Source organism: Pseudophryne corroboree, chromosome 1, assembly GCF_028390025.1.
Source record: "Pseudophryne corroboree isolate aPseCor3 chromosome 1, aPseCor3.hap2, whole genome shotgun sequence".
Lineage (NCBI taxonomy): Eukaryota > Metazoa > Chordata > Amphibia > Anura > Myobatrachidae > Pseudophryne > Pseudophryne corroboree.
The window spans coordinates 305045051-305068114 of NC_086444.1; the positions used below are offsets into that span (position 1 = coordinate 305045051).

The following is a 23064-nucleotide window of genomic DNA, read 5'->3' on the forward strand; positions in this document are numbered from 1 at the left end:
GATGACTGGAAGTGATAGTGAGAGATGGAGAGTCAGTGAGTGACAGGAGAGGGTGCATGGAGAGAAAGTGAATGATGCTAGGTAGAAGGTGACGGGAGAGGCAGTAAGTAACAGGCAGAGGGTGATGCCAGGTATTGCTGAAAGGCAGTGGGTGACTGGGAGAGGCTGTGAGTGATATATAGGGAGCACTAGGTGGATGGGAAGTGACTGTGGTGGGAGGGAAAGGGAATACGAGCCTAGAGAAGGGGGTACACTGGGCTGAATGGGGGGGACACTGACTGGGGGAGGGAAGGGGGACACACACTTTGTGAATGAGGGGACATTGGGCAGGATGGGAAGGGTGCAGTGATATAACACTGGGTTGAATGAGGGAGGGATTACTGTGACTGAACTAGCTGGGAGTTCTAGGTGGGGGGCCAGTGAGATGGGCGCAGTGGACTGGTGGGGGGCACACAGGGAATTACCCTGGTTGCTATGCAGTATTAAACTTTGTCTCTGTGTGCAGGAGTTGTTAATAGTCAGTCACACTATTTTCTGCATGTTATGCTGCCATCCGGCAGTAATTATAGCATGTAAATAATAAACTGTAAGTAAAAGTGTTAAACTAGTCCCTTAAGGAATGGCATCCCGCAACCTGAGATGACCTGTTCTTTTCTTAGCTGTTGCTGTCCCCTGCAAACTGGAGTTCCGGGAGTGCTGGTGGGTGGTGGAGCTTCCTACTTGTCCTCCTGGTTGTCCTGATCCTGGTCTCCTATTGGTAGTTGGATCCCGGTGTGCGCAGGCTGTGCACACACCAACATGGCACTGTGGTAGCTTTCTCAGTGCTCACCGCAATTGCGAGACTTCTGGGTTCGGGTCTCCCGATACCTCACTGTACAGTCACTGACTCAGTGTCAGAAGGCCTTTTTAGTGGCAATAGGACTGTACCAATATCCCGATATACCTATCACTGGTGCATTGTGTTGCTGCACTATTAATAAAACAAAATGTATCTTTGATGACAGGGGAGGCACGTGCCTGTGCCCCCCTGAATCCACCTATGCCGTCGGGCATTGCATGGGTGGCCGGTGACTGATGGAGTTATAGTGCAGATGCAAAACTTAATTGCCGTGTGAGAACTGCCCGAAATGCAAAACCCTGACTCGACCCTCAAATGGGCAGACAAGGAGGTGTGTGGTGTTAGACACTGGACACCCGCTAGCAGCCTTTAGCAGAAAGTTTTATATTCCGGTCGCCTTTGGGCCTATTTTCACAGGGGGCCTGGAGCTGCAGCTCCATCCACCCCATTGTTAATCCGACTCTGAATATTACCCTGTCAAATATAACAAAAGCGCATATGATGTATACCAAAATACAACAAACAGCTTTAAATATACAAGAAAAAAGAAAGGAAGAAGGAAAGCCTCACAGCCCTCTACTCTTTAATCACCCACAGTAAGAGGCAACGTTAAATATGCTCACTGAATTCATGTTGATTCCTACGAAAACTAGGTGGATGTGAAAGCTTGATTTTTAATGGACAAGGATGAGATAAGATCACCCATAGCGATGTAATGGTCTAAACGTGTATACCATTCAGACATAGGGGTATATTCAATAAGAGTCGGATCCATTCCATCATGCAGTTGTCGGAATTGATCCGACAACCCCTATTCAATGGACGGCCAAATCCGACAGTCGGATTTGGCTGTACGCAGCGTCCTCTGTTGCCACTGCTGTCAGCGGATGCGCTGACAGCAGCGGCCAGGGGTCCAGATGGCGGCGGAGGGATTAACGGCGGCGGGTGTGAGCGGGATGGCGGTGGGGGGAGCAGAGATCGGCGGGAGGAGCTGTCAGCGGCTGCGGATGCGCTGACAGCAGCGGCCAGGGGTGCAGATGATGGCAGCCGGCAGGGGGATTAACGGCGGCAGGCGTGAGCGGGGCGGTGGTGGGGGGAGCAGAGATCGGCGGGAGGAGCTGGCTGCGGGGGGACATATCTGCGGCAGCGGGGGGAGGTGCTGCAGGGAGAGAGGCCAGGCCTCTCTCCCTGCAGCGCCTCTCCCCACCACCGCAGACATCTTCCCCCACAGCCAGCTCTGGCCGCCGATCTCAGCTCCCCCTGCCGCACGCAGCACCGCTCGTCTCCTCATCTCAATTGATTGAGTTTGTCGGAAAGGGGGCCAAAACCTGTCGGATTTGGCCCCATTTCCGACAGAAGTACGCGGATCGGCAGCTATTCCGCTGATCCACGTGTTTTCCGACAAATTGGGAATTCCCGACTTGTCTGAAAAAATCAGCCCGTTTTTGAGAGGTTTCTGGTCAAAGTGACACTTGAAGCACCTTAGCGATTTAGGGCTGAAGATTTGGATAAATTGACTTTGAAGTTATAAAGGGCTCCACAACGTCTAAACTCCACACCAAAAAAAAAAAAGTTAGGAATAGAAATTAAGGGATTAAATATCACTGCTAAGAAATAGTCAGCAAAGAGAGCAAGTTTATATTACTCTCACCTATAGTCAGCCCGGTTATATTTACATTTTGTCGAATAGCCCTCGCCAGGGCCTCTATACAAAGAACAAATATCGAAGGTGATAAGGGACATCACTGGCGAGTGCCATTCAAAATGCGAATTGAGTATGAGAGTTCTCCATTAATCTGCACACGAGCAGACAGATTAAAGGGCTCTAATTCTTTGAAACCCTACTGGACAACGGGATACAAATTCTGAGTGTACAATCCCTCTCACATCAAAGAAACAAATGAGCATTATTTTCACATTTGACTTCACTAAAAACAGGTAAAAGAGTGAATTACTCGTTGAAAAAAAATCAGTCAAATGCTACCTTTCACCGCAACATCAGCCGGGATACTAGCTCAGAAGGTTTCTGCAAACATTCACATAGCGGCAGATGGCCGTACTACAAGCGCCCTGCCCTCTAGAACATGGCTCCTGTTTCTTTTGGGTACCTTTGTATATAAACCCACACTATTTTTCTGAATATTATAAAGTTTAGAAAAATTGCTGCTTGATAAATTATTGGCATTTAAAACAACTGCTTTTGCTGCTCTTATTCATGCACATCTGAGTGAGTTGCTTATTAACAAAATGATTCTATCCCTCCCTATACAATTACAGACCACAGGTTGAATGAGGAGGGCGTGATAGCTTGTGTTGCATAATGCTGATAATTGGAAAAATGTAAGTTTGAACTATTAGGAGAGCATTTTAATTAGCGGCTTGGTCACAATATGCCATTCCGGAATGGCACATCACAGCTCTACTTTTTCATGGCACCCCCTACACTACAGGTTGTCAGGAAAAGTTGCAATGTTGAACTTACCTCAATTGGCTTATCACGTTCAGCTACACATTTACACTCATTAATTCAACCCCTTATACGGGATTTGGATCTTAGAACATGGGAAACTTTTATAGTTCCAGATTTATTGGTAGACTTTGAGAACACTTAAAAAAAACAAATGATAGGCACTGATGCGTTAGTATGGTTATTCTGTTCTGCAGTGATTCACAAGGAGAAGTTGTAAATTCTGATAGAGTGGTAGAAGACACATTAATGAGAACAGCGCTGTGTAGTTTAAGGATAAATAACCTTATTCAGGACTGGTTTAACAAAATGTAATCCACTTCAGTATAAATGTATTCAATCTATTCTAGAAAATAGACAAAATTTAAAACCCTGCTCCTAATGATCTGTTGACGCGTTTCATCTTTTTTTGTGAAGACTTTCTCAAAGCTATTGTTTATGGACATAACATTTGTACATACAGCTCAATATTGGAGATAGCACAAGAGCCATTTTATAAAATTGGGACTCAGGAGAGTTATTTCTGCAGCAGGGTACAAGCTTTTTCTGACAGTAAATTTCTTTAAAACTGGGCTGTCAGCGATGTATGTCATGGTGACACTTCAGCGCTGCTGCTCTCCATCACCTTCCAAGCGGCGTTGCATACTGCCGCGGCCTGTTCCCGGGTAATTGTGGCGGAGATGCTCCGGCTCTAGGCACACGGTCGCAGATGCTCTACTGGTTCGCGTGGCTGCTAAGGGGAGGAGGTAAGAGGTTCCCCACGTGGGACCTGCCACTAAATCGCGTTCCTGTTGCAGTCTACGGAGACAGACTGCGACGCTGGCGTGGACACTGTAACTGAGCAGGGACCCCACTATATCCACCAGGACATAGGAGTACATGTCGGATATACTAATATCTATTTTAATAAGACTCCATAGTACCAGGTGGTGATGTCCAGTATAGTGGAACCGACGCTTGACCTGTAACCTCTCCCCCGTACCAGGGTGTCATCTACTGCTGGTGTTCCCACCCTGGAGCTGCCTCACACTCTCCATCACTCCCTGACTGAGACGATGGCGCCATTTTCTAAAATAGATGCGACTGGTCTCCGGGACTGCAGGGCAAGGTCTCCTTTGTAAACCCGCCTGTACATCAGCGCCGTGGTTTTACAAGCACTTAAGTATTCTACATGTCAATATTAAGACAAGTGTACCTGTGCCAGAATATATTGTACGAGTATTCTGATATATACATTGGGTCTCAGACCGTGCATTGTTATATATAATATACATATACTAGTCCAATGCAGTTGTATTATATTACTAAAATAATTATCTGCATTGTCACTGTGACTGTGTGTGCCTGTATCTGCTGTGTGGATTTCACGTTCAGTGTATCCCAGCTATAGCTATCACTATTCTGTACCCTAAGGGACTAGGTGCGTCAGGGTCCATATATAGTGCTTCACAGTATTTACTCTACTGTGTACTCAGTCACCTAATGCCGGATTTATTCGCTGGTGTTGTGTACTGCAGGCTCAGTCGCATAAGACCGGACTTATTCGCTGGTGTTTGTGTACAGTGTACGCAGTCACATACTAGGGAATTTATTGCAGGTATTATACTGTGGCTGTATCGTACTAATATGTTCTGCGGTTGCATTCACTGATAATGTCTAACACAAAGGGCAGGAAATCCGAGGATGCTCCTGCAGCGCATGCGCCAAGGATTTGCCTGAGGGGGAAGTTTTCTATGACAGTCTGTACTATGTGCCATACATCTCCCAGTCAGTCCGCAGCTCCTGTAACCAATTAGGAGCCACCTTGGGCTATTCTCAATACACATGCCTTATGCCCCCTATGGGACCTCCTATGCAATTACAGCCAAATATTGTCCCTATGGTAAATCCACCTTGGGCGGATAATTTGTCTACCTAGTTGCAGCAATGGAGTCACTCCTTGGTTAGACACAAATGCCCCAAGTCACTCTCACATCACGGGGTCATCTAAGTGGGCTACTTCCGCCTCACAATCCACTAATCTCTCAGAAGATTCTTCTGATGAGGATGGATAGTATACTGTCCCGTCAGACACTGACACAGCTGCTTCTGACGAGGAATCCACTACTCAGGTTGATGTCCCTAACTGGGTGTAGTACGGCTGACCGCCGGTCTCCTGACCGCCGGTCAGCTTACCGATGCCGGGATCCCGGCGGGGAGGGCCGAGTGCAGCAAGCCCCTTGCGGGCTCGGTGGCGACCTGCGGTCGCCACGGTTCTATTCCCACTCTATGGGTGTCGTGGACACCCACGAGTGGAAATAGTCCCTGTTGGTCGGCATGCCGACCATCGGGACAGTGACCCGTCGGGCTGGTGGAGGAGGTCATGTGACTGTCGGTCAGCTGACCGGCGGTCACATGAATACCACCCCCCTAACTTAGTGGTTGCAATTAAGCAGATCCTACAAATCACTGATGATGACGAGGATTCCACTACAGTGTCTAAGAAACCTGATAGGTTTGAACGTCAGAAGGTAGAACGTCAGAAGGTAACTAAAACGTTATTACCTCCATCTGGTGGACATACGACAAAACCCTGGTCTTTTCCAGGAATGAAATTCTCCCTGTCTAAAAGGATGGTAGCTCGCTATCCTCTCCCTACAGAGTTGTGTAACAAGTGGGAAAATTCACCACCGGTGGATTTCCATGTCACCTGTCTAGTGGTGTCGTCTACTCTGCCTGTCACCACTGTCACCTCACTGAAGGAACCGACAGATAAGCGTGTGGAAGGATGCCTTAAGTCTATTTACTCCCTTACAGGTGCTGTACATAGACTCACTATAGCAGCTTCTTGGACTGCAAAAAGGAATTGAAGCAGGGGTTTAGGCATTAGAGGAAGAGCTGCCTCAGGATATATCTGACATTGGGGGTCATTCCAAGTTGATCGTAGCTGTGCTAAATTTAGCACAGCTACGATCAGGCACTCAGACATGCGGGGGGACGCCCAGCACAGGGCTAGTTCGCCCCGCATGTCAGTGCCGCCACCCCACCCAGCCGGGAGAACCTCTTCGCTGCCCTGGTCACAGCGGCTGCGTGTGACGTCACGCAGCCTCCACGGACCGCCCCCAACAGTCCGGCCACACCTGCGTTGGCCGGTCCGCACGCTCCAAAATGGCAGCTTAACGCCGACGTTCAGCCCCCTCCCGCCCTGTCAATCAGGCAAAGGCGATCGCTAGGCAACGACCGCCTTCGGCCATCTGGCATGCGCCGGCGCATGCACAGTACTGACCCGATCGCACTGCTGCGATAAACTGCAGCATGCAATTGGGTCAGAATGACCCCCATTGCCAGACAGTACCTATCTCACATGACCACTGCCGCCTATTACATTCAGGAGGTGTCCTCTGAGCCAGGTGTGTGGGCGGCTAAGGCATCGATACGTCCATCCTGGCTCGCCGTATTCTGTGGTTGAGGTCATGGAAGGTGGACCTGGACTCCAAAAAGACCTTGGTGGTACTCCCTTTTAAGGTAGACATCCTGTATGGGGAAGACCACAATAAAATTGTGGCTGACTTGGCGGCTGCGAAGACTGCCTTTCTTCCTAACACTACTCCTTCTGTACAGAAGGCAAAAGGTACCACTTTTCGCTCCTTTCTGCCTCAAGGGAAAGCAAAAGGTCAGGCATACCCGAGACAATCTCGTGCTTACAAAACCACAAAGCCCAAAGCTAAACAATCCTGGGCAATTCGTCAGCCTGCTTCTAAACACGACAAGCCTGCTGCATGACGTGACGGGACAAGCCTATCCTTGGGGGATCCCAGGGTGGTAGGCCGACTTCTGTGATTCAGCCAGGTCTGGTTAAAGACCACTACAGACGCTTGGGTGCAAGAAGTTGTCTCTCACGGGTACGCAGTCTCTTTCAAGAGGCATCCCCCTCACCAGTTCTGCACAACGGTTATCCCTTCGGATCCGTTACAGACTCGAGCTCTACAAATAGTTGTGAGTTCCCTCCTGGATACAGGAGTGGTGGTGCCGGTACATCTATCCCAGAGAGGCAGAGGATACTACTCTACCCTGTTTCTAGTACCAAAACCTAATGGGTCTTTCCGGCCTTTACTCAACCTCAAATCAAGTTTGTGAGAGTATCCAGGTTCCGTTTGGAAACACTGCGCTCAATTGTACTGGCAATGGAACCTGGAGATTATATGGTACAAGATGTTTATCTGCATATACCTATTGCCATATCGCATCAGCAATATCTGCGGTTTGCTATTGGCAACCTTCACTATCATTTCCAGGCTCTGCCGTTTGGACTGGCCATGGCCCCTCTGATCTTCACCAAAGTTATGGCCGTGATGACGGCTCATCTCCGTCGCCAGGGAGTAAGGAACCTGCTGTATCTGGATGACTTGCTGATCCTGGCAAACTCCCACGATGTCCTCCTCAGTCATCTGCAACTGACGGTAAACTTCCTCCAAGTACACGGGTGGCTCATCAACTGGAAGACATCCTCACTGGTCCCAGCTCAAAGCATGGTGCACCTGGGGGCCCAGCTGGATACACACAGTCAACGGCTGTTTCTGTCTCCAGAGAAGGTCCTGAAGCTTCAGGATAGGATAAAACCCCTTTCACACCGCACAAATAACCCGGTATCGACCCGGCATATTGCTGGGTCGACACGGGTCAGCATGCGGTATGAAAGGGGCATAGCCGAAATCCCGCCTGACCCGGTAATTCAACCCAGGAATAAAGCAGTGTTATACCCGGGTTGAATACTGGGACATGGGTCCCGAGTCCCGGGATCCATTTACTACAGCAGGGAGAGGCGGCGCAGAGATGATCTCATCTCCCATTGCCGACTTTACTCCCCCCCCCCCCCCCGCTACTGTGGCAACCCGCCCGGCATATTGCCGGGTCGGGGAAGCCTACAGCAGCGTCCAATGACGGATCCCATCCGGGAAGGACCCGTTTCCAATTCCCGGGTGGGATCCGGCATTGGCAGTGTGAAAGGGGTATAAGATACTTCCTCTCTCGTCCAAGAGTGTCGATACACTCGGCAATGCAAGTACTAGGCCTGATGATGTCGGCTTTCGACATGGTAGAGTACGCTCAATTTCATTACCGCCCTCTGCAGAGGTTAATCCTTTCCAAATGGGACGGTCTACCTCATCGGATCAGGTCTCACATGATCTCCTTGACTCCGGAGGTTCATCTATCGCTGACCTGGTGACTACAGGACCAGCAGTTCAACAGGGGCCGTCCCTTCTGGATCCCCAACTGGGTCTTACTGACTACGGATGCCAGTCTGAGGGGCTGGGGCGCAGTGTTGGAGCAACACTCTTTCCAGGGTCGGTGAACCAGGAGGAATCACTTCTCCCAATAAACATTCTGGAATTGCGGGCAGTGTTCAATGCTTTGTCTCTCGCCCTGCCTCTGTTAAAGAACAAGCCTGTTCAAGTACGGTCAGACAATGCCACCACGGTGGCATACATAAACCATCAAGGAGGCACTCCAAGCCGCATGGCAATGATGGAAGTGTCAAAAGTCCTTAGTTGGGTGGAACGCCATCTGCCAGCAATATCGGCAGTGTTCATCCTGGGAGTCCTCAACTGGGAAGCAGATTTCCTCAGTCATCAGGAGTGGAGTCTTCATCAGGAAGTCTTTCAACTCCTAGTGGACAAATGGGGCGTACCAGATGTAGACCTGATGGCATCTGGACACAATCACAAAGTTCCGGTCTTCAAATCAAGAACCAGGGATCCTCAAGCAGCATTCGTGGACGCACTGGCAATTCCATGTAACTTTCGGCTGCCCTATGTGTTCCCTCCAGTGTCACTCCTGCCCAGGGTACTACGGAAGTTCAAACAAAAAGGAGGAATACTACTTCTAGTCGCTCCAGCGTGGCCCAGACGGCATTGGTTCTCAGACCTGCAGGGTCTATCGATAGAGCGTCCTCTTCTACTTCCTCAATGCCCAGACCTCCTCGTTCAGAGCCCTTGTGTCTACCCAGACCTGGCCAGACTGGCTTTGACGGCGTGGCTCTTGAAGCATCACTCCTGAGGGCCAAAGGATTCTCCGATATGGTTATCCAAACTATGCTAAAGGCCTGAAATCCGGCATTTGCACGGATTTATTACAGGGTCTGGATTTCTTACTTCACCTGGTGTGTTACTAAGAATTACGATGCATACAAATTCGACAGTTCCAGACTTCTGGCTTTTCTGCAACAAGACCTGAACTTCGGCTTTCGTCTGGCCTCCCTCAAGGTTCATATATCTGCCTTGTCAGTGTGGTTTCAGAGAAAAATTGCGTCTATTCCTGACGTTCATACTTTCACTCTCTGTGTTTTTTTGTTTGTTTTTTAAATATGTTTAATGGGTTTTTCACATAGAGGCATAGAAAGAACAATGCAATACAAAGTGCAGGTTAAATATATGAGTAGATAAAGACAACCTTTCTGTCAAACTGACAGGTGACACCCCCCCTTGCTCCTAGGCTCCACCCCCTTTAATATTAAATGATAGTGTTTTATATCGCTTTAATATAAAATTTTATATTAAATTTTATATAAATTTATAGTGTTCGATATTAAACCGTATTAAAAATTGTCGCGTAACACCAGTCGCAGAGTGTCACGTAACACCAGTCGCAGAGTGTCACGCAACGCCAGGTGCAGAATGCGCAATAAAGATCACAAGCAGCAGGTCTTTCCGTTGTTTAGTCGATAGCCGTATGACTTGGGACCGGCTGAGACAAATTCTGTTATATGGGTGCCTGTGGGTAGTTCGCTGGTCAACTCGCCTAAATAATCACCCAATGGCGGGCACCAGTCACCGGGTCTACTGACAAAAATTACAGAATCTGTGTCGTGATAAAGACATCTATCTTGTAATCTATACAGTAGTTTGTACAGTTCAACACGTGCATAAGCCGTTGTAAAGATGGCTATAGTTACATTTGAAATTGCGCCCCTGGTGTAATGATCTTTGGCATACTTCCAATTTACCATAACTGTATCATCGTCAACAAAGTCCAAAGCGGACACGTCATAGTACGGTAAGAACGCGTATTCAAAAAGTTTGTCGGGATCGGTCACTAGACACGTATTGGGCATGTTGCTACGTTGACCAAATTTACCCCATAAGGAATTTAAAAACAATTTTGAAATTTGTCTTTTAGCGGGATTGATTTCTATGTGATCGGGTCGTAAAGACACGCCTTCATTTTTTTGATAGGCGTCTATATACTCTTGGCATTTCTCGGCGTCTGTACACCATTCGGGATAACCAGAGGCCTCTTGTTTATCCCTGAGGTGCGTTTTAATGTAGCCTGAAAACAATTTGTCAGAGCTCTCATCAAAATGCCACACCTCATAGATTTTACACACCATGTACCCCATTTCTACAGCCAAGTTTAGTTCCACGGTACACCATGTACCGATGAGTGCACGTTTTTCTGAATCATGAACGCACGGCTCAGCCTGTCCAGACTCAGCGCATGTGCGACATAATGGAAACATTAACTTGCCACCCATTTTAACCGGCAGAACCGGAAAGAATAGGCCACGAGGCGGATAAACTTTAACCCTGGCAAAACCGAAATACTTTGTGACATCACCAAAGTCCTTATAAATAATGCGTGGGTGCTGTATAGGATACGTTTTGGTTTTGTTAACATATGGGTACAGACTGGTGAAGTCAAAATAGTGAATTTTTTCATCACAGCCTGTTTTGTGATACAGCTTTATGGCGTTTGTGCGCCCGCCATAAAGAGCATCACGCGGCTCCAAGGGTTCGGGTAATTCTTTACCCTTCAGAAAAGCCTGTAGATCCGCATCAGAATCTAGCATAGACTTCCATTCACAACCCCAGATTTCACGTATCTGAAATCCACAACGTTTAAGGTAGTGCAACTTTACCTGCGTCTTGTGGTGTAATTAACCGTAGGTTGTTTTAGTCAGTTTGTTTTTATCATCGGCGTTGTAACAAGCACCACAGCCGTGATAAAAACAACCTTGGAATTCAAATGCAGTGGGTGTTCCGTTAATCACGGCGTAACCATCCAGGCTGTATTTACCAACTTTCTTCTCGCCCCCTTGTAAAGCGTGTCTTATACTCACACCTTCTTTGTGTTCTATGTACATTAACCACTGTATGGCTGGCGTTGAGTAACGCTTCTGAGTCTTGTGATAGTTATCACCCGGTACAAGGGCCAGTGTCTTTTCCTGTAAAAATTTACAACGGTACATGGCCATGCATACGGAAGCCAACGTGACTAATTGAAAAGCTTCGATGTGACGTTTAACCACAACCTTTTTTTTTTTCTTTGTTATTAGAAATTCCTGTTCTGTCATGGCTATAACAGCCAATCTGAAAGCATCACAAGCTTTTTGTAATATTTTCACATCTTCTTTACAATATCGTACGAGCTCTTTTTGAAAGTTAAACGGTTTGTGTACATGCTGTTTATACCAGGCTGTAAACTCAGATAATTCATCAGGCATCATGTATTGTGGACCAAAATACTCTATTGATGGCATAGCGCCTATGTAATTTTGGTTATCAGCTGTGTTAAAAAAATGTTGGAAATAACCTTTGGTACCGCCAAACCCCATCGCCTTTGGTAACTTGCTAAGCCGCATGGGTAAAAAATTTAAAGAGTCGATAAATCTTATCTTCAAATCTTTTACCGTGATGCACATTATGTTGCCGCCTCTAGATAATAATTCCATCTTTAATTTCTCCTTAATCAGCTGGCGCAGCACAAAATACGCATCATAGCGACCTGCATTATGGGCTATGAATGTGTAATGCTCAAATTTTGGTTTCATGAACGTCTTTACAAAGTCTTCGATACACGCAACACCCTTAAACTCCCAGTCTTTCTCCCCCGTTAATGTTAAAGCGTAACAGTAGTTTGGTATGTGCACACCTGTCTCCTGCATACACTCAAAATCATAAAAGATGTATTTCTTTGTGGGCTCTTCCGGCTTGATGGTTTGTATATAGCACAAATGGTTCGAAAACCCATCAACGAACACCTTACAAATGGGACACTTTAGGCCTCGGCAGTTATGATCTGTTCGCCTGTAGAGACAACACTAGTCACAATATACATGTTCAAGACAGGATATTTTGTGATCAAGAGCTAAAGCTTTGTGTAGCTCTAAACACTCGTTTGATCGACAAAATACCCTACACACCGAACACCTTAAAGCCATCACACCATCGTCAATACAATCCGGCCTGTGACCAGCCTTACAAAAGAAAAGACAATCGTGATTATTTCTATGATGGTAAGCGCTATGACAACGGATGCAATAATATCGGGCTCCAAGAAACGCTTTGATATCGAGTATCCCATAAAAGTGACAATCGTGATATAGCACAAACAGCGTGTCTTTGTAACGGCTGTCCGTACTGTAGTATTTCCAATCCCCTTGACTGTAATAGAGGAGATTGATCGAAACATTTAAATAATTTTCAAAAATTGCAACATCGCTAAAGCTGACCGCTTTATCAAGCGGCAGATTCAAAGCTTTATGTAGTTGGATCGCTCTCTCCTGTATTACATGATCATTGGCATTGTTACCTTTATCCAGAAGTTTACAGACGCTAGCGGCCAAACACAGGTTATTACCTATGCGTCTGAAGTCATAGAGATATCTTTTTCTTTTATTTATTATTAAACTTTGGGGCAGGCGTTGTAAACTCCTACCAGTCAAACCAGATCCTGACCTGTTCATAAAAATACTGATCACAAATCTTAAGCCTGTGGATAATAAGAATTCAGCGTTACTTTGAAGCGTGTTTGTAATCTGATTCAAAAAACTGGCAGCGTCTAATGTTTCTTGCGGCTTACGATGCGAATAGATGGCGTTGTGTAACCCACCCCCCTCCAATCTAAGCTGAACGCGGTCGGCAGGATCCACGCCCGCAAGGACACCATCGAGCATGGCCTGTATAGCCGTATGAATGGCTCGAACCCCCTCTACAAATGATGTAACCCTGTCCAAATTAACAAACCGATAGTGATTGTGGTACTCAACGGCTCTGAAATACGGTCGTTGTCGTTCATAACAGTTAATCGCCTCCAAGTATACATGTTGCCGACCCTCGTCATTACCGGGTGACTCAACACTGCCTGCATCATCATATATGGGGCTTGCAATGCGCTCAATATTGTCAGTCTGTGATTCGTCATTCGGTAATGCTTGGGGTGGCGATTGATCTAAATCTACATACATCGCACTCTCCCGCCTACCACATGTACCATGTGCCGCTTGCGCTTTCTCAATCTGGTTAATGTTGTTACTGCCTGTTTCACCTTTGCACGTCGGAATAACTGTGAGATCTTGTATGTTAAACAAGGTTTAATTCGTGGTTTTTTTTTACAGGCATTTAAATTTAAAACACGTTTCAAACCATTGCCTAACATGCCTAGTCACGGCTCAGTTTCATTTATTTCTGCAAAATGATGTATGTTGGCTTTAATAAATTCAGTTGTCTTAACTGACCGATCTATGTATTTTGACATGACATTCATATACGTCTCAACAACTTCTTTAACAATGTCTTGTTTACATTTACTACCGTGGCTCACACCTTTAATGTGTTTTAACAAATATCCGGCTTTTACGCCCATGTTCTCAACATCTTCCCGTATCTTACCCAACAACGCGTAAAATTGTATTTCAGCGTCTTGGCCTAATTGTTCTGAATTTTGACATTCATCAACTATGTCGGGCGCTATCCCTCGCGCCGGTGCACAAGCATCAGCCGATGCGTGTACCATGGCTGTCGTTGTAAAAATATTGGGCATTGATGTTACACAATCAACCGTTGTAGTATTACCAGGTATTCCTGCAACGGCTGATAATACTTCATCAGAACTATTCTGCGGATCTTGTGTCGTTGACTCTACACAGTTTGTAATAAGCTCTTGCCCATTTATGTCATCAATATCTGATATCACAGGATTACCAGCTATGTGTCTTGTTTCAGAGCAATCCTGTGTATCGGGAATAGTGATGACATCGGATTGCGACAATTGCTTAACATTACTTCTTGAGTTAATATTTGATAACAAACCAATGCCTGCTATGTGCCTTGTTTCTGTTTCAGAACAAACCTGTGTATCTGGAATTGTGATTACCGCTGATTGCGGCAATTGCTTAACATTACTTCTTGAGAGACGCGATGCCCTCTTAACCTTTACAGTCTTTGTATTACCAGCGACATCCCGGTCTGCAGTGTTAAACGCTGTGTGTTGTGATGTTACAGCAACATCATTACTTACGCATGATACAGTTTGTAACGCGATCCTTCTCCGTTGCGGCTTATCATTTTCGGAATATGACAATTTTCTTTTCAGATCTGTAAATGCTGAATTATGACTTCTCTCATTCGTTCTTGGTCGAGCCGGCCTTCGTTTGTTCGGGTTGATACAACCGTTATGCGCCACCATAACCGATGACCTAGCAACATCCTTTAGGCTGTTATGCACAATTGACGGCGTTACGAATTGATGGTTCTCCGTTTCAGCGGCTGCTGTGCGTTTTGATGTTTTCCCGCTTGTACTAGGCCTGTGTATTTGCGCGACGGTCTCATGGCCTGTTGGTATCGTAGGATCATATCGCCTTGCTGCAGCATCATCTGTAATACATATATTATAAAATAAATATAAACGCCGATGCACGTAAATCAACATTTAAATCACAGCATAACAATATACCATATAACTGTGTTTGATTACACACCTGCTGTTGCGAAATGATGGTTCTCCGTTTCAGCGGCGGCTGTGCGTTTTGATGTTTTCCCGCTTGTACTAGGCCTGTGTATTTGCGCGACGGTATCACGGCCTGTTGGTATCGTAGGATCATATCGCCTTGCTACTGCATCATCTGTAATACATATATTATAAAATAAATATAAACGCTGATGCACGTAAATCAGCATTTAAATCACAGCATAACAATATACCATATAACAGTGTTTGATTACACACCTGCTGTTGCGAAATGATGGTTCCCCGTTTCAGCGGCGGTTGTGCGTTTTGATGTTTTCCCGCTTGTACTAGGCCTGTGTATTTGCGCGACGGTATCACGGCCTGTTGGTATCGTAGGATCATATCGCCTTGCTACCGCATCATCTGTAATACATATATTATAAAATAAATATAAACGCCGATGCACGTAAATCAGCATTTAAATCACAGCATAACAATATACCATATAACAGTGTTTGATTACACACCTGCTTTATATTCGAATGTTTTAGCCCGACCCCCTGTCGCGTGGGGGGAAAACGGTCGCTCATCAACAACATTGCTGGTCTGTATAGCGGCGTTGTGACAATATTCAGGTTTGTTCAATATGTCCCGTAGAATACCGTCAGCCGTCGCATCATCCATTTTTATGGAATCTTTAGCCGGTGAAAAAATGAAAAAATATATATTACATATGGTATAAAATTAGAATAACATGAAAAAGAGATGTATTATTGAGAATATAAAGTGTGTACAGTTGACAACAAATCAGCACAACTGTACAAGGTTTATTTTCAATTCTTTAGCCGTGGAAAAATAAATAAATAAATAAATAAAAATAATAATAAAAAATAAATAAATAAATAAAAATATCATGTTACTCACAGGCTGGGGCCAATTCCAAAATATTAGTAAAATCGGGTATAATGCTGAAATCTAAACCAAATGGGCTATCTTCAACCGAATCGAAATTCTCTGTATTTGTGATTACTGTCATCAAATCGGGGGAAATAAAAATGAGAAAATAATAATTATTTAATAATTACTATTTAATAATTACTTATCAATGTATCCAGACTGTTGTACGTTCATACTATTTAAACTTTTAAAAATAAGTAAAAATGAACAAATTGTAGACCTTGACTATAATTTCATACTATTTAAACTTTAAATATAAATAAAAACGTGTCAATGGTATTTATAGACATAGCTTACCATGGGTCGTTTGATTACTTGGCAAATCATCATCATCATCATCATCATCAGAACCGGATCTACACATGAAATCATCTTTGCTGTTGATGTTCTGCATTGTCTGTCTCTGAACCAATAATGAAAATGAGATACGATTAATATCTGTCAAACGATTTACATGAGATACAGTGTCGGTGCATTCCCAAAATGAACCACTAGATGGCGCTATTACCACATATTTAAATAACCTTCAGGCAGTCACATTAATTAAAAGCCAAAAGAAATGCCTGGTGCTCGACACATATTTAAACAACCTTCAGGCAATCATATTAATTTAAAAACCAAAATAAATGACTGTTGCTCGTGTGATCAACTAGCCTGCGCGTTTTATCATACACAAAATTAATTAATTTAATCAATACTAACCGGCTCCCAATGGTACTTACTAACAATACTAAGTTGCTCCCAATGGTACTTACTAAATACCAATTGTAGATTAAAGTGCAGAAATGGTATATGAAATGTTAGGAAGCGCTTCCTAACATTTTATACATCTTGTTTGCACTTTACTCACATTAATTCACAGCTATATTTGTAAAATAAAAATGTTGGTGCATTCCTAAAATGAACCACTAGATGGCGCTATTACCACATATTTAAACAACCTTCAGTGAGTGACAAATATACTTATTTCATAGCCATATTTGTAAAATAAAAATAAAAATAAAAAATATAACATGCTAGATCCATAATGATAATAATAATAATAAATAATAATAATAATAATAATAATAACACATTTAAATAACCTTCAGGCAGTCACATTAATTAAAAGCCAAAAGAATGCCTGGTGCTCGACACATATTTAAACAACCTTCAGGCAATCATATTAATTAAAAACCAAAATAAATGACTGTTGCTCGTGTGATCAACTAGCCTGTGCGTTTTATCATACACAAAATTAATTAATTTAATCAATACTAACCGGCTCCCAATGGTACTTACTAACAATACTAAGCGGCTCCCAATGGTACTTACTAAATACCAATTGTAGATTAAAGTGCAGAAATGGTATATGAAATGTTAGGAAGCGCTTCCTAACATTTTATACATCTTGTTTGCACTTTACTCACATTAATTCACAGCTATATTTGTAAAATAAAAATGTCGGTGCATTCCTAAAATGAACCACTAGATGGCGCTATTACCACATATTTAAACAACCTTCAGTGAGTGACAAATATACTTATTTCACAGCCATATTTGTAAAATAAAAATAAAAATAAAAAATATAACATGCTAGATCCATAATGTTAATAATAATAATAAATAATAATAATAATAATAATAATAAAAAATAATAATAATAATAATAATAACACTTACCATAATGTCTTCATGTGTGTATAGCGATGCAAGTTCATTTGAAATTCCTTCTCAGTGCTCTGTACCACTTCAGTGCTGTGTCCTGTTCTTATAGCCATGGCTGTGAGCCATATGGCCCCCACCAACCTGTGGTATGCCGTCCCACATTTCCAAGATGCTGGGGCGGGGTTTTTAAACATATAATATTTGGTTTATACATTAGTAAATGTAATCATGCTTTTCAGTTACAATAAAGATATAATCTGTTAGCGGTACCTTACATGCCATACTCAGCGCTTCAAAAACATACCAAATACTTATATATGCATATATATATATACAGAAAAAACAATTCCTGAGTGCTCTAAAGTGCTTGTATAGATTGAATGGCTGTCCTTCCAAATTTAGAATAAAATTATTTAATAACAAAAATAATTCATAAAAGCCCCATAAAATTGTTTAATAACAAAATTAATTCATAAAAAACATTATACAGAATTACTTATGAACTAATGTACATGAATACAAATTATTTTATGATTCCATAAATATCCATGTGTGTATAATGTGTACATGTAACATAAATGCATTCTGTGCTTAGATTTAGGACTCATCACCATGATATCTCATTATGATATCTAATTAATCCAAAATACGTAAAAATCCGATTTGAGTCAACACATAAACCTGTAGGTGGCGCTAATGTTCTTCTACAGAGATAACAAGCTGCTTTTTTTTTTTTTTTTAATGTGCTGTCATCATTTATCATTCATGGCCATTAAAATCAATATGCTTTTAAATTAGTGCCATGTGTGATGCTTCCGTACATCTAAGAAAAATGGACATGGTCAGATTGTAGTCCGTAGATCTGTGGTTTTTTAAAATGTGCTGTCATCATTTATCACTCATGGCCATTAAAATCAATATGTTTTTAAATTAGTGCCATGTGTGATGCTTCCGTACATCTAAGAAAATGGACATGGTCATTAGTCATTATGCCTTTTAAAACTGCACCATGTGTACCAAGCGTGATGTTTAAATTGTTGGAATGTGTGAACTATAACAAAGTAATGCTTGAATGTGTACAGACTAGTCAAAATAGTGAATTTTTTCATCACAAGCTGCTTGTGATCTTTATTGCGCATTCTGCGCCTGGCGTTGCGTGACACTCTGCGACTGGTGTTACGTGACACTCTGCGACTGGTGTTACGCGACAATTTTTAATACGGTTTAATATCGAACACTATAAATTTATATAAAATTTAATATAAAAATTTATATTAAAGCGATATAAAACACTATCATTTAATATTAAAGGGGGTGGAGCCTAGGAGCAAGGGGGTGTGTCACCTGTCAGTTTGACAGAAAGGTTGTCTTTATCTACTTATATGCAAAGTACACAATAGGCAGCAGAGGGTAAGGCATAACATCAAGAACTACCACTGGCGCCGTGGATAGAAGTAGACGGTGTAGGAAACCATGTCAGTACAGCATCACAGCAGCAGTAGCACACATTGTCAAAAATCCAGACCCAAAGTGCAATATAAAAAAATCTGCACACTATTACACAAAAAACAAGAATAATACAGGTTGAGTATCCCTTATCCAAAATTAAAAATCACACATTTTTGGTTCCCCTCCTGAGATAATGACACATATACATATAGATTATATTATATATCTTTATAATATAACTATATATATATATATATATATATATATATATATATATATATATAATATATATGTCATCATCTCAGTAGGAGTCCCAAAAATGTGGGATTTTGAATTTTGGATAAGGGATACTCAACCTGTAATACAACAACAGAGAAAGAGAAGAACAACAAAGACATGGATATGAAGTAAAAGGGGGGAGGAGAGGGGGTTGCAGATGCCAAAACATACATAACACGGCACACACATAGATAGCGGAGGGACCAAGGTGCTCCGTACCAAGGGAAGGGAACGAGCATCACCTAGGGGCTAAAGGGGAATCATTACCAAGAGGAATACAGAGTCTGCGATAGGAATCCCAACTAAGGGAGTCAAATAATTTCAGTACATGGTGCTGTTGAGATGATGGGAGAGAGTCAATATATGGTCCCCATTTCTTGTAGAAACGCAGGGCGTTACGGGCAAGGTCTGGAAGAGTGAATTGACGTTCAAAATATATTGTAGTAGTGAGGAGGGACTTGAGGTTCCCAAGGGAGGGAGAGGTTCGATATATCCAATGATTTAAAATTAATTTCTTCCCCAAGGTCAATAATACGTATAAAAATGGAACACAGTGAGCTTGAGAGGGGGGTAAACACCAGGCTGTAGTATTAAGGCCAAGGAGTGCTGCCGGTTCATAGGGAGAGAAATCCGGAAAGTAGATTTTATATACCACAATACCTTATTCCAAAACCGTTTAATCTTTGGACAGTGCCAGAAATTGTGCATAAAGAGGGCATTTGGCGCTTTACATTTGGGACAGTGACCAGAGTCCGTAGAGACCATATAGTTATGCTGTCCCGGAGCAATATAAGCCCGGTGTAGAAATTTAACATGGATTTCCTGAAGCTGAGCAGAATGCAGGGCCTTCAGGATAGAGGGGAGGGGGAAAGGAAGCAATTCACCGCTGGATCCCAGGACCACTCACTCGACCATTTAGATAACATGGGGGGCCAGAGAACATCAGGCTTGCTAGGTAACAAATCCTGGTATAACCAGCTAATTTTGTATGAGAAGTTCGGTAATGTGACCAACAAAGGGGACAGAGGATCAGTCCACCGCTTGTGCACAGGGGGGATGGGGAGAGAGTGCACATAATGGCGGATTTGGAGGAACATAAAGAAATCAGATGAAGGCACACCGTGTCTCTCGGCTAAATCCGCAAATGACAATACATGTCCACCCGGGTCAAATACGTCACGAATGAGGGCAATGCCCCTAGACTTCCACGTAAGAAATTTGGTATTATCAAAAGGTGGAGTGAAACAGGGGTTCCCGTAAAAGGGAATAAAAGGGGAATATTCTGGGTTTCGGTGTAGGGCCTTGTTTATGGCCCACCAGGAGCGGTAAGCATCCCAAAAAAGAATATTAGAGCGCGCCAGAGGTGGGAGTAGTGTCTTTGGGGTATGTAGCAGTGCTCTGAGATCATAGGGATGCACAAGATCCTGCTCTACATCATAATTAACATATGAAGAGGTGCCTAGTAACCAATCTGAGATATACCTAAAGTTCACAGCCCGGAAGAATGCCAAGAGGTCAGAGACAGCCAAACCACCCTTAGTGCGAGGAAGTTTAAGTTTGGGAAGGGAAATCCGGGACCTCTTGCAATTCCATAGGAATTTAGAAAACAATTTATCATATAACAATAAATCTTTGCCATGGGGCTGGATAGGTATCTGAAGGAGATAAGAGATCTTAGGGAACACAATACTTTTCAGAATGGCTACTCTTCCTAACAGGGAGACTGGAAGAGAGGACCAGGTGGATAGTAATTGGGATACTTTGTTAAAAACAGCTGTATAGTTGGCCAAATATAGATCTGAGATATTTACTGGGAGATATATACCCAAATATTTTAGTTTTGTGATGTTCAACTGGAATTGAGTAAGGGCGGGTGAGGAGGGGCGCGTACAAGCAGTCAGAGTGAGTGGGAAGAGTTCAGACTTGGAGGCATTAACACGGTATCCTGCAAAAGCACCAAACTCGGAAATAACTTGCATAATTGGCGGGATGGAGGTCTCAGGCTTTGAAATGAAGAGGAGCATGAAGTCCGCGAATAGACTCACACGAAGCTCCTGGTCGCGGACCAGGACTCCAGAGTAATCGGGGAGGTGACGCAATTTAATAGCCAAGGGTTTTATGGCGATAGCAAATAAAAGTGGGGAGAGGGGACAGCCCTGTCTGGTGCCCCTGTGAAGGGGAATGGGAGCAGATAAGTAGCCATTACACATTGGGGGTATTTCCAAGTTGATCGCAGCAGGAAATTTTTTAGCAGTTGGGCAAAACCATGTGCACTCCAGGGGGGCGGCAGATATAACATGTGCAGAGAGAGTTAGATTTGGGTGGGGTGAGTTCAATCTGCAATCTAAATTGCAGTGTAAAAATAAAGCAGCCAGTATTTACCCTGCACAGAAACAAAATAACCCACCCAAATCTAACTCTCCCTGCAAATGTTATATCTGCCCCCCCCCCCCCTGCAGTGCACATGGTTTTGCCCAACTGCTAAAAAATTTCCTGCTGCGATCAACTTGGAATTACCCCCATTATACGGGAAGAGGAGGGAGAATACAAATTACGTAGCATGTTGATCAGGTCCAGCGGAAACCCAAATCTGTCCAGCGTTGTATATAGGTAGTCCCAACTAACAAGGTCAAACTCCTTCTCAGCGTCCAATGAAAGGACATATTGGGAGTCAGGGTCTCCGCTGAAGTGCAACCAGCTAGCTGCTGCAAGAACTTTACGGATATTATTTGTGGAATGCTGGCCCGAGATGAACCCAGTTTGGTCAGGGTGAATAATGGAAGGGAGCAAACCCTTTAGTCTATCGGCAATAATTTTTGTAAATAGTTTATAGTCAACGTTGAGTAGAGAAATGGGGCGGTAGGAACTGGGGAGATGGGGATCCCTCCCAGGTTTGGGAAGAAGACGGACCAGAGCATCATTGAAGTACAAAGGGAGGGAGTGGGAGGTTAGAATTGCATTGAATACCAGAGTCAGAGTATCCAGCAATTTAGGTAAGAGCATTCTACAGAATTCTCCAGAGAAACCATCGGGCCCAGGGGCCTTTAAGGATTTAAGATGCTTGATAGCAGCCTCCACCTCCTGAGCAGTAATCGGGAAGCAGAGGCCTTCTGCTACTGATGGCGATATTTGAGGTAGGGTAACAGAGTTCCAGAAAGAAGTTTTAGCGGGTATATCAATAGGGGGATGGGAATATATGTTAGTGTAAAATTCTGAGAGGAGCTGCGCCATGTCCATAGACTTAGTAGCTAACGAGCCATCATCATGTTTAAGCGACTGGATCACCGAGGAAGGCACAGAACCCTGCAGAAGATTGGAAAGGAGACGGCCCGTCTTATTGCCAAACCTATAGAAACAGTGATTTTTATGAAAGGAATGGCGGTTGCCCATCAGTGCTAATACAGCGTTAAATTGGGATTTACAATCGAAGTATACTTTCTTTGAGGCGGGAGACTGTTTAAAATGTTGGTAGGCTTCAGTTAAGCAGCGTTGGGAAGTTTTAAACTCAGAAAGAAACTGTTTCTTTCTGGAGGAGACATATTCCACAAGCCTACCACGGATAACCGCTTTGGAGGTCTGCCAAAACAATAAAGGATCGGTCTCAGAAGTACTTGCATTGTCCAGCCTGAACTCCTCCCAAAATGCCTCCAACCTGCTCCAAAACTGCAAGGAGGAGGTAAAGGAAGTCAGGAAACACCAACATTTAAAGGAACCGGAATCTAGC

The 23064-nt window shown here is 43.7% G+C and overlaps 1 protein-coding gene across 1 annotated transcript in view; it reads right to left on the reverse strand.

Annotated features, from left to right (window-relative positions):
• Positions 1–13665: 13665 nt before the first annotated feature.
• The window catches only part of LOC135066524 (uncharacterized), a 53526-nt gene continuing 44127 nt past the window's right edge, over positions 13666–23064 (reverse strand). Inside the window, exons 2-8 of the mRNA XM_063964440.1 lie at positions 17628–17784; positions 16263–16368; positions 15933–16037; positions 15536–15703; positions 15288–15431; positions 15040–15183; positions 13666–14935 (exon numbers count right to left, since the gene is read on the reverse strand). Coding sequence (XP_063820510.1) covers positions 13725–14935; positions 15040–15183; positions 15288–15431; positions 15536–15703; positions 15933–16037; positions 16263–16368; positions 17628–17630 — 1881 coding nt within the window. The 5' untranslated portion in view covers positions 17631–17784 and the 3' untranslated portion in view covers positions 13666–13724. The remainder of the gene's footprint in view (positions 14936–15039; positions 15184–15287; positions 15432–15535; positions 15704–15932; positions 16038–16262; positions 16369–17627; positions 17785–23064) is intronic.